Genomic DNA, 13,204 nt, shown 5'->3' on the forward strand with positions numbered 1-13,204 from the left:
GACCCGGACTCACAGTGGACTTTCACATGTGCAAGAAGTGGAACTTGTATGTGAGTATCACAAATTTCCTATGTTTATTTATGTAAATTAGTAAAGCAAAAAAGTGCAAACAATTTCATGAATTGTGCAATCAACGCTGGAAAACTTGGTCTATTTTGTTTGTTTGTCGAAATGCAACCACAGAAAAAGCAATCAAGAACGGATTTCTGGTGGAATACTTTTACGCGGAAGTGCGGTTAACCAACCGCGCGAAACAATGGCAAGGTTTGCAGTGAGAGCTAATGAGTCATTTCCAGGCATCTACTTCACGTTAGAATCAATTTGATGATTTGCTTTGTCACTTTGAACAACAAGAAATGAATTATCCATATCAGCTTAAATATTGCCTTTTTGCAATTATTAGATAGTCAACATGCAAGGACACACCAACCAACCAACGAGCAGTTTCAACAACCACATTACGTGAACTCTCCAAGAACCGTGCACTACCAAAACGACACTGATTATGTTAACTTTTAATTAGTTAAGGTTTCCATTGTACGTGGTTGAATAGTCGTTTAAACCTGCCATAGTCAAAGTGTCATAACTTGAGCCTCCCAAAATACAAAACATTACAGAAACAGCTGGTGTTTCAAAATGGAATCCTCCGATGATTTTTGTGTTGTTTTTGCCAAAATTTATGCAACTTAAGTGGCCTTTGTATGGCCTTGGTTGGTATTTGAAATGAAAATGGTAACCCTTACTTTGTACATATCTTGTAGAATGTTTCTCCCAATATTTATCGAATGAAATATTTTCTCTGTAAACACCCTTCTGCTTCTGTAACTTTTATCCCGCAAAAAAGGTTTTCATGAAACATTTTCGTGTGAAAATAAAAATGGTAAAATTCTTGCCAACATTTATTGTTTTGCTTCAACATCAACTGTCCGGTGTTTTAACATTTTCACGGAGGTATTCAGTTTGTTATCACATGTTGAACCACGCATTTGCGTTTTCTGGTTTCCCTTGAAAAGAGAAAAAACCCTAGCCGTCATTAATCAAGAAAAATTGGCATCTCTCGCAGTAATTGATCGCCTCTCACCTCATAAAAGGAAGCGCATTTCAGTGAGTGGTGAACGTAGCAGATGAGCGGAGAACTAAGAAATATATATACGAGAATTTTCCGCGTCAAAAAGACAACAGGCTGATATTAACTAAACGTTTTGTTGTCTGGTGTAACAACATAACACGATAACGCATTCTAACAGCAAGTCAAGGATGTAAACAATCCTGTGGGTTAGAAAGTAACTCAGTGGAGAAACGTTCTTAATCGTACGTGCGAGGTTCACTGCAATCCCTTGAACTTTATAAGCACGAGTTCTCGACTTATGGTTGTCCTGTTACAACACCCAGAAGATGTGCAAATAGTAGCGCGTTTTCTTGGATGCATTGCACTGTGGTATAGTAGACTTGTAGCATATATTACAAGAATGTCGTTTATCCTTGTGTTATTTTGATCAAAAAAAAATGTTTGTAGTTACGTTTCCCATAATGAAACCGGTAAAACAATTAGTTTTCTTATATGATCGCGTTGTGACACAGACGCTTTAGAAAGGAGTTACGTCACCATGAAGAGAAGAAAAAACTCGAAAAACGAGAGAAAGGGTTTTCCCTGAACACGCCACTGCAGAACTTTTGATCTTGCAATGGCATATTTTGGTCCTAGGGGTCACTTTTAATATGACGTTAATGGCAACGATATATGTTGTGGCTGTTGTCAAACATTTGTTTCATTTCTTTTCTAAATTATATTTGAATTTTCTGGCATTCCAATTAATCATTAATCATTGACGTAAATTGTGTCGTTTTTCTAATGAGGTTCTGCCATCAGGGTTCATGCAATTAAGATGATGTGTCATTGCTTAATTGGTTGCTTCAAGATCTTTAGTTCTAACATAGTTTTACATTTCCAACAATATCATGGTCGGATGTTATGACGATAGCAGAGCATCGAACCCCTAGTAATAATCCTCAAACTTTTTTATCGTCAGATCTAAGTCCGAAATCTCAAGCCAAAATTTGCTTTCTGGCGTCAACAAACTGAAAAAAGGTCTTTGTCAAACGGATTTTCATTTTCTACGAAAGATCGTGATACTGAGGGTCACATTAAGGTAGCCATGCGTTTTTCTGAGCGCGGTTAAGAATCTTCATCCTGCGAACTAAGCGGGATTTTCCTCCAACAAAAGTTTTTGGTTTCGATCCATTTCTATGCAGTCACTATTCAACGAGGGTTATTTGCTCAAGTAAACAATGGGTGTACTGTAACGTAATAATGATGCGCATGAGTTTGTAGAATCAGACCAGGAAGTTATGTTACCGGTAAGAACCAAGTTAAGGCAGCAAAGCTTTTATTGCGGTACAATACAATGTCTTGTGTTGAGAGGTTTATACCATTAGTTATAGTTCTTTTTCAACACATGGTCGGTCAGATTGAACAAATCACAGCCTTCTCAAGCCATGTCAGGCAAATAATCTAAATTTTGCAAATGAGTATTCAATGCTTTACATAGTTTCTTGTTTATATTTTCTTTAGCCATCAGACCACTATAGGGCAGACATATTGCACTTGGTTTGGACACAAGCGTTGATTATGGTAATTTATCCGGGTATGTGTCGTGTGTTGCTGCTGGTATTACCCTTTCTCCCTACTTCTCTTTCAAAAACATGTGCAAGAAGTGGACCTTGTATGTGAGTATCACAAATTTTCTATGTTTATTTATGTAAATTAGTAATGCAAAATTGCGCAAACAATTCCATGAATTGCGCAATCAACGCTGGAAAACTTGGTCTATTTTGTTTGTTTGTCGAAATGCAACCACAGAAAAAGCAATCAAGACTTATTCCGTACATATTTTCAGGTGTTCTTTGTCGGACAACAGCGGAACCATTGACCTGCGGAGTATTGGTTCGACCAACGGCACCCCAAGGTGGACAATCCGCGACCAACCGTGGACTTTCAAATACAATCCATGCGTTGGTTTCACTTCTCCACAGTTCACTGACCTTGCTGTGAGTGCTGGCTTGAAACTACAGAAATGTCAGACGTCAATTGTCGCTAAACGTGAGGCAGTTATGTTGCTTACGTGCTGCACGCATAAGCAAGAAGGTTGTGTACGAAAACAATAAGGTTGCCAGAAGTCCTGGCTTTCGCACACATTCCTCGTATGTTGTTGTTAAAATCTCATAGATGAATTCAAACAATATTTCAAAACTGTTAAACAATGTTCAAATATGGCACTTTGGGCTTTGACAGATATTTTGGAAGTTGTTTGCTGCGAACAAAAAAATCGTACGAAAGCGAAACTACTGTTGCGTTACGTCATAGAAGGTGCTTTGGTCGTGCGAGTGCTGGCAGCAAGCCTCATACGTTTTGTAAAACTGGTTTAGTATAGTTTTGCATTAAACAGTGCACAACAGCAGAAGTGCTTGTGTGATTTATAAATTTGTGTAAACAAACAACGTCTCTCTTCATTGTAAAGGCTGAGGGAACGACGTAAGTTTGAACATTTTCATGCAGGTTCACCAGCAAAACAACACAAACCCTGCAGAGGAATACGACCTCGGTGTTCAAGCTAACGAAACGTTTATAACTGATAGTAAAGGGGCTGTTTCCATCAAATACCTTTCAAAAGACAAATTCAGGTAATATTCACTTCTGCTTCGCTCAATTAAATTAATAGCTTGGATTTCATATTTTCATCATTCAAGTTTGAAGTATTTTATTCGTTTGGAAACACTAAGCAGCCAATGTTTCGTTGTAGATTCATTTTATATTGATATAACTAAAGCGCATCATTACAAACCTTACCACGATATTTTAAACAAAATTTAGCTTGTTAACATTTTAAATGATAATATTTTGTACTGCGGTTGCTTAAATCCGTTTAATAGGGCAATATATGTTGTAAATAAATGTACAACATTTGGGATTCGGAACCACACCATTCTGTGCATAAACCGCCATATGTGTCTTTCGGTTAAAATATTTTCACGGGTTTTTAATCAAACTTTATTGTTTTTAGACTTACTCGTGTTCTCCTGGTTTGCGAACCCGCTGTCACCGACCATAATCTGGAATTCATCGGTGAACTCGTAATAACCGAATACGTAAGCCCAATAAGCGACCTCCATGTGTATTGGTTTAACTTCTTATTTCCCACCAACATTTCCTTTGAATATAAACTTCTCAAATACATCAACGACTGGAAAACCTGATCTATATCCGTTGCACAGAGGTTTCATAAATCGATATTTTTCGTTTACGTTGCAGGATTTCAACCTGACAAGTCCTTGCGCGTGTCCAGGAGCTTGTGACGTCAATGGAGTTATCCGTAAGTCTCTGTATTTCTAGATAAAAGCAATTCAAAGTGCATTACCTTAAACCACATCCGACGCCTTTTGCATCGCAGTCACAGTATAATGTTCCCCATTTAGTCTTTACCTCTATAACTCACCTCTGATAGATTGTACACATTCTCATTGCAAATGAAGTAATGGTTTCGAAACAAAGTCAAAAACCGAAGCGTGTCGTGGTCGACATATACTGCTGGCTAGCAAGTAAACAACTTGCTAAGCGACCTTCACAATTACAACCCATAATGCTCAGAATATTGCAGCTGAGTTCGCTTTTGCAATTGGGGTTGACGTTGCATATGCCACACTATATCTCTGATAAATCTTACAAAAGTACTTGCGGCTTCAGTTAGAAGCATATTTGCATTATATAACATGATCAAAACGTTAGTTTCTGTAGTCACAACCCAACCACCAACCGTACCTAATTTGAATCCTCCCCGATTTACAGAAGAGACAACAACAAAAGCTGAAACAACAACAAAAGCTGAAACAACAACAAAAGTTGCAGCAATAGCTACAGCAACAACGTCAGATATGGTACTGCAGAACCGAATAAATGTAGAAAACAGAATCACAGCACAAAGCCAAGGTAACCTTAGAACAGGAAGCAACAAATATTAGATTTTTCGTAACGAATGAACGACAGAGATATGGCTTTTCGAAAGTAATTTGCACACATTTTGTTTCAATTTGCATAAAATGTGGGACATATGTAACTAAAAGACGATATTTTACCTTTTTTGTGATATTTTTCAGCTATTAGTGAACAAATTTACTGGAAAACCCTGGCCATCATTGGTTGGGTGATTGCTGGTGTTGCCGTAACTGTGACCTTGTGCATTACTATCTTCTGCGTAACATCACAAAAATCCAATAGAAGGTAATTTATTGGAAGGTTAACTGTGTCGTTTTGTATGGTGTCAGTTACGTAATGGTGGAAAATTCATACATGGTGCTACATTAAAACAACTTTGACAAACTTGCGATTAACTCCTTCACACAGCATGTTATATTTGCAGACCCGTCCTTTCCGAGGAATCCAAAAGACAAACAGGCATGTTTTATATAAGTTTTTTTTTTTAATTAAAGTGATTTTGAGGATAAATGTTAAAGTTACTCGTGCTCCATGACTTTAACTCATAGTTTGAAACCTGGAAACCAGTTTGCCATTAATCATCATTGATCATCATGGTGTTTAAGCTTTATAAAAAATATATATCTGTTACAAATGTTGATTACAACGGATTTCTGGTGGAATACGTTTACGCGGAGGAAGTGCGGTTCACCAAGCGCGAAACAATGGCGAAGAGCGTGTTAATTTTGCAGTGAGAGCTAATGAGTCATTTCCAGCCGTCTACTTTGCGTTAGAATTAGTTTGATGAATTGCTTTGTCACATTGAACAACCTGGAATAAATTATCCATATCAGCTTTAATCTATTGCCTTTTTGCAATTGTTAGGTAGTCAAAAATCCCAACATGAAAGCACACACCAACGAACCAACGAGCAGTTTCAACAACCACTTTACGTGAACTCTCCAAGAACCGTGCACTACCAAAACGACACTGATTATGTTAACTTTTAATTAGATAAGGTTTTCATTGTACTCGGATGAATAGTCGTATAAACCTGCCATAGTCAAAGTGTCATAATTTAAGCCTCCCAAAATACAAAACTTTACAGAAACAGCTGGTGTTTCAAAATGGAATTCTCCATAAGTTTTTGTGTTGTTTTTCCAAAATTTATGCAACTAAAGTGACCTTTGTGTGGCCTTGGTTGGTATTTTAAATGACAATTGTAACCCTTACTTTGTACATATCTTGTAGAATGTTTCTCGTAACGTTTTTTTTTTGATGAAATATTTTCTCTGTAAAAACCCTTCTGCTTCTGCAACTTTTATCCCGCAAAAAAGGTTTTCCTCAAACATTTTCGTGTGTAAGTACAAATGGTAAAATTCTTGCCAACATTTCTTGTTTTGCTTCAACATTAACTGTCCGGTGTTTTAACATTTTCACGGAGGTATTGTATTTGTTATCACATGTTGAACCCCGCATTTGCGTTTTTCCTTGTAAACAAAAAAATCGCTAGTCGTCACTTATCAACAGTGGTTGGCATCTCTTGTGGTAATTGATCGCTTATCACCTCATAAACTAAAGCGCATTTCAGTGAGTGGTGAACGCAGCAGATGAGCGGGGAACTAAGAAATATAATTTCGAGAATTTTCGACGTCAAAATGTCAACAGGTTGGTATTAACTAAACGTTTTGTTGCGCGGTGTAATAACGTAACACGATAACGCATTCCAACAGCAATTCAAGGATGTAAACAATCCTGTGGGTTAGAATTCAACTCTTTTGGAAAACATACTTAAACTTACGTGCGAGGTTCACTGCAATCACTGCAAAGAATGTCGTTTATCCTTGTGTTATTTTGACTGAAAAAGTGTTCGTAGTTATGTTTCCCATAATACAACAGGTAAAACGAAATAATTATTTTCGTTATTTTATCGCGTTGTGACGCTGACGCTTCAGAAAGGAATTACGTCACGACGAAGAGAAGGAAAGGGGAAAAACAGGAGAAAGGGTTTTCCCCGAACACGGCATTGAAGAACTTTTGACCTTGCAATGGCATGTGTTGGTCCTTTCAATATGACGTTAAGGGCAACGATATATGTTGTGGCTGTTGTCAAACTACTAAATTCCAACTAAAAAGTCCCGGTGTCTCATTAATCATCAACGTAAAGTGTGTCGTTTTAGTTATGAGGGGTTCTTCCTGGGTTCTTGTAATGAGGCTGTTGGTTTTTATTGTAATGACGTAGGTTTTGGTTTGGCTTTATCTGGTTGGGATTGGTTGCTTCAAGATCTTCAGTTCTAACATAGTTTTACATTCCCAACAATATCGTGGTCGGATGTTATGACGTTAGCAGAGTTTCCAAACGCTAGTAATAATCCTCAACGTTTTTTGGCTTCAGATCCGAATTGAAAATAACGGTCTTTGATAATCGGATTTGTATTTTCTTGACGAAAGGTCCTGATACTGAGATTCACTATAAGGTAGTCATGCGTTTCTCTGAGCGCGGTTAAGAACCGTCACCCTACTAGCAATGTGGGGTCAAAGCAAGGACTGTTCCTTCACGACTTTACCTCAGACAAAAGTTTTCATTTTCGATCCATTTCTATGCAGTCATTATTCAACGAAGGTGAGTTGTTCCAGTAAACAATGGGTGTACTGTAACGTAATAATGATGCGTATGAGTTGGTCGGTCAGATTAAACAAATCACAGCCTCTTCAAGCCATGCCAGGCAAATAATCTAAATTTTGCAAATGAGTATTCGATGCTAAATAGTTTCTTGTTTATATTTTCTTCAGCCATCCTCGAATATAGGGCAGACATATTGCACTTGGTTTGGACACAACCGTTAATTATGGTAATTTATCCGGGTCTGTATCGCGTGATGCTGCTGGCGTGTCCTTTTCTCCCTACTTCTCTTTCAAAAACATGTGCAAGGAGTGGACCTTGTATGTGAGTATCACAAATTTCCTATATTTGTTTATGGAAATTATTAATGTAAAATTGCACAAACAATTCCTAAATGGCGCAATCAACGCTGGAAAACGTGGTCTCCATTGTTTGTTTATCAAAATACAACCATGTCCGTGCACCACGTTTGGTTCTGCATCGAAAAATCACCTAAATCTTGAAGTTTATAAAAAGTAATCAAGACTTATTCCGTACATATTTTTAGGTGTTCGATGTCCGACAACAGCGAAACCATTGACCTGCGGTGTATTGGTTCGACCAACGGCGCCCCCAGGTGGTCGATCGATGACCCAGTCACACCGTGGACTTTCAAATACAATCCATACGTTGCTTTCACTTCTGCGCAGTTCACTGATGTTGCTGTGATTGCGGGCTTGAAATTACTGAATCTTCAAGTTAAACGTTAGATGTGTCACTAAACTTGAGACGGTTCTATCGCCAGTATCAAGTTTCAACGTCAGTGAACAACTTTGTGCTGTAATAAAAACATGAAACGAAATCTCATGGCACAACGCATACCCTGAGCTGACAATATGAACTTTAAGTGTAAGTTTATATCCAACAAAGCGAGCTGTGGAAGCTAATTATTCATTTCGGATAATTCTTCCTCCTTTTGGATTCAATTTGTTGACTCACTGGCTGAGCACTAAACGATAGGAATCAAATATGAACGCAAATGTTGACCTTTATCATTGCGAAGGAATTCAACAATTGCATTACATGAACCCTGGAAAAAACCCTCATTGGCAAAACGACACCGATTATGTTAATTTTTAATTTGACGCCGGACCGTTTGATTGATGTGAAGTGTTTCCATCTCCTGTTGTTGCTGCATCCAGAACATCGTAGCTGAAGCGTCATTTAGATAAAGCCCACATTCAATGCGCAACATTACAATTACGACCACTGGAATGGCCAAACTAGATATCTGTCTGATTGTACCACACGTTTACCGCTAAGAAATTGACTCAAGGTAAGATTCTGTATTTAAGAAACATGCTGGTGGGATTAGAGATGTAACTTCAACTTGTTTCCTTTATTTAATTACTTTTTGTAACATTTGTGATGGCCTGTAATTACTCCGAATTCATCTTTTGTGGTAGATTGCTTTCTGGATTAATCGTATCGCCCATTTCTGCAATCTAACATATATCTCTGCGCCAAACGTTCATTTCCACCACACTATTTCTACATATCTCATTGACAAATCTCCACATCTCCTGAATGACAGAACACAATTAGGATTAATTTAGGAGCGTTTATGTACATGATACAGAGTACAAGCACTTGCAAACATATACCAAACATATACCAACCATGCTACCCGCACTACCGGCATATTTAATGGACAAAATTCATTTTTTTTGTGAACTCATGGACATGTATAAGTTTGTTTAAACTCTTTTGCAAACTAAAAAAGTTCCAAAGTTTTACTGTGACAAGCGCAATGCAGCCATAACCTTTAACGTGCCATACCATGACTTAATGCAAAAAGTAAACTTACCTTTAAGTCTCGACATCAATAAATTAACCCGCATACAAAACATTGTTACTTCTGTAGGTAGTGGTCAGACTTTTCTGTTGACGTTATGGTTTTGCTGGATGACGTCATATTCGTGGGTGAAGGCATCTGTTGGTTTGTTGCTTGAGATTTCCACGGTTGCGAGAAGGATGATGTGGTTGTTTGAGGGATGACGAAACCATCATCATATTGAGATTCAGCTGAATGAAAACTTGTTAAAGCTGATTGATGTAAGCGCTTATATTGCGTTGTTGTTCAATCAGACCTTTCTTATCTTTACCCGCAGCACCTCCACCATTATAAAGTCGATTCAAATGAACTTTCCTGTTAAAAGGCAGTCGGGTAAAACGTGGGTTGGAGATTTAATGTCACAAGCGTTAAAGTGAGAAAACTTACATTTTCTTTATCGTTGATATGAAGCAGATTGCTGCAATGATTATGGCAACAACAATGACAAGATCAACAATTGAACCAATGATGAAGTACAAGTTGTTAGGCGAGTCAATTGTGTCTGGTGGATGAGTGTTTAATTAAATAAACTTCTAATTCATGATCATATACGTACCTGGTGATGTTGTTAGAATCTGTTGTGTGGTTGTAATTTCGTTTGTCGTTTTCTCATCCTCGATTATAGTTGTTTGTGGGCAAGTTTTTGCAAAGTACTTCCTAAAGTTTTTTCTGTAGTTGTCGTTGTTTTGGTTGTTGTACTTGCTAAAGGTATGTAACGCAAATTAAGCAATGAGTTTATATAAGGGTCCATACTTAAATATTGCTGTACAATAATAGCTATGACCTGTGCGGCAAAGCAAAAATGTTTGCGTGTTAATTTAAATTACTCCAACTACAATTCTGATGTATTACCTTCCGGCTTCCGTTTACAAATATATCCCGATGTTACATTGCATTCCGTACTTCTCCACTTGTATGTTGGATCAAGTGAAGTTAATGAAACCATTATCACACAATATTTGGATCCTGTTGTGATCGGTTCATGAACATTCCACTACCCATTCTGAATATCTGCTCCATTCGTCCACCTAAAGTTGCTTGTTCCTTCAGGTCGTGTTGCTCCGATGTAGAAAGAGTATGGTGCGGCTGTGTTTATGAACAATCAGTGCGGTTTGATGTTGCGACACATCAATGAAAATGTATGCATATAATTGTAACTAAAATGCTGCTAATTCGATGTCAAACAAAAATAGTTAGGTTATAACGCTGGTCTGTTATTTTTACGTTGTTATTTGGACGTTTTTGAGTGAAGAACATTATGTATCTGTAGGGAAATATGATATTCTATACCTGTTAATGTTCCAATCTTTCCCACCAGGAATTTAAATATAGAAGTTGTTTTAACATTGGCGAGAAATGCATTGTGTGCATTGCATGCAGTTTCAGCTTCTGTGTATAAATTAACTTGAGGTCCGATTAAATATTCGTGGTAGTCATTCAACTCGTACCAAGTTTGTCCAAAAACAACCGGAAGAAAATTCACAAATAGTACAACAAATAATTTCATTGTCCTCTCCGTCTAATCGATGTAAACTTTGTTGGAAATTATTCAGTGTGTTAACCTATACACGAAAAATCTGCAATTAAAGTTCTTATCATCACTAGCAGTGACTAGGTCAGCTACAAAAGAAAAACTCTCTTCGTAAACTATTACATATGGCACACAAAGACGTAAATTATATGTTTGGAAAATGAAAGTTTTGTTATATTATGGATATTTGACAAATACTAACTTTCTCCACAAATCACTGTGTATAACGTCACAAATTGCAACAACCTACAAACGCGTTACTAGTTAACGGGAAAATGTACGTAGGATATTTAACGTGTTGAAGGTATTGCGTTTTAATGCCTAACTTGCACTTAATTATGAGATAAATGCCTGGTATAAAAGATAATACAAAACTAAATTCCCAGGCTTAGCTAATCGAATTTGGTTACATGATTTACATGACCAAGTTCTGTGGTCATATTGGTTATACCATTAGCAAAACCTTTAAAAAGTTTGAAAAACCAGTACATATAAGCTATCACAAAACGATAATGAATACAACAAATCAAGTCATTAATATCATTCCAAGCCATTGCTGCAACTTATGAAACAGTGGCATAACAAACTTCAGCGAAATATACATAAATTCTGACTTGCACATTTCATCGAGGAACAATTTACAACCTAACACCGCACTGTGATACTTGCGCTGATTGCAACAGCTTACAATAAACACGTCATCATTGAGTGGGTTCTTGTGGAGTTTAATGTACTGTGGGATCTTGTGTTAACTCAGTCGGCTCAGAATAAATAGTTTATAAACTTATCTCACATTATTGTAAAAAATGTTGAAAAAAGTCTAGAAATGAGTGACCAAAAACAACAGAGTAAAGTTTATTTGGGTACTTAGTAAAATGTTAAAGCTTCGGAAAACGACCGGTACAAAGAAAAAAGTTGTAAGCTTCGTGGTAAGTTTGGTCGAAACCAGCGCACAAATGTTGTTCTCAATCCTAATGCTGTTCATTGAATACTCACAACCGGGACCCTTGATTAAAAAAAAATTATGAGGTGCTTTTTAATGAAGATCACGTGACATTTTTGTTGGAACCCAGCCTTTGCATTAAAAATCCCTTAGTTTAAAGCAAACAATGATGTTCGTGATGCCTCACTAGCTATTTTCATCACCCTAAACGGGCAAGGCCAAGTTGAACTGCACCGGCTGCATCCCCCTATCTTGGGGTCTACTTACAACATTACATGTGAATTCTGTTAGTACGTTGTGTTTGTTGATGGACGTTTTACGTGGGACGTAGTCAGTTAAACGAGCCCAGTGTTTTATTCTGTAATACAGAGGAAGAGACTACATTGCCCACTTACATTGTTACGTATGAAGCCGCGGTGCGTATTTATTTACCTTATTTGTTATATTTATTAGACACCTAATTACGCAGTAGGCCTAAGCATTGTATACGTACAATATCCTGAATTGTGGTTTTGGAGGTTTGACTTTAAAGTCATACAAAATATAAACAGGGTTGCAAACTACTTGTGCACATGTTATTATTATCGCATACAGTTTTGTTAGTGTTCGAACAAAATTTGCAATCTTTTTACGCTTTTGGTAAAACTTAACACACACAAAAATCTCAAGAAAACATAATATGATCCAATAAGTTAAATCAGTTGCGCTGCAATATATTCTGACGTCGATCATATCGCCGAGGTGTGTGATTAAAACTAAACACATTTCATGTGGTTGTGTTTTTCGCATGGTTGTGTTTAATTTAAGATTACCATGTACCTTTGTAAACTGGATACATGGGCACAAACCAGCAACAAAGGGTTTACAATTGCGGCGTGGCAACTATTAAATACTCGCTAAATAATACTAAGTCAGCCTCACTAATGGATTGTCATCCCAGCATTGGAAATTATTGCTTCATATTTGACTCCGTCTTAAGGTTTTTTATATTTACTGGTGGGGATTATTCTATACTCTCATGTAGGCAGTATCGCCACCAGCATCAGGAGTGTTTGCGACAGTTTTGTTTACGTAATCGGGTTGCTTGATGACATCATAATTATGTGCAGAATTTTCATGTTGTGGTTTCAGTGAGTTGACTCCTGAAGCAGTTTGAGGTGCGATGTAGGTTTCGTTTTGATCAATTCCACTTCCTGTTACATCATAATTAATTATACAAAATGTGAAAAGTATTAAATCTGAATACGTTTCGGCAACAATCATTC

At 37.3% G+C, this 13,204-nt stretch overlaps 1 protein-coding gene across 1 annotated transcript; it reads left to right on the forward strand.

Annotated features, from left to right (window-relative positions):
* The first annotated feature begins 2,629 nt into the window (after window positions 1-2,629).
* On the forward strand, window positions 2,630-5,979 carry LOC145890650 (uncharacterized). The gene is made up of 9 exons (XM_082981781.1): window positions 2,630-2,727; window positions 2,898-3,048; window positions 3,557-3,681; window positions 4,062-4,146; window positions 4,310-4,370; window positions 4,862-4,984; window positions 5,152-5,275; window positions 5,415-5,453; window positions 5,859-5,979. The coding sequence occupies exons 1-9, from the start codon at window positions 2,630-2,632 to the stop codon at window positions 5,977-5,979; spliced, it is 927 nt and encodes a 308-aa protein (XP_082837907.1).
* Window positions 5,980-13,204: the final 7,225 nt, after the last annotated feature.

Source organism: Ascidia mentula, chromosome 1 (assembly GCF_947561715.1).
Source record: "Ascidia mentula chromosome 1, kaAscMent1.1, whole genome shotgun sequence".
Taxonomy (NCBI): domain Eukaryota; kingdom Metazoa; phylum Chordata; class Ascidiacea; order Phlebobranchia; family Ascidiidae; genus Ascidia; species Ascidia mentula.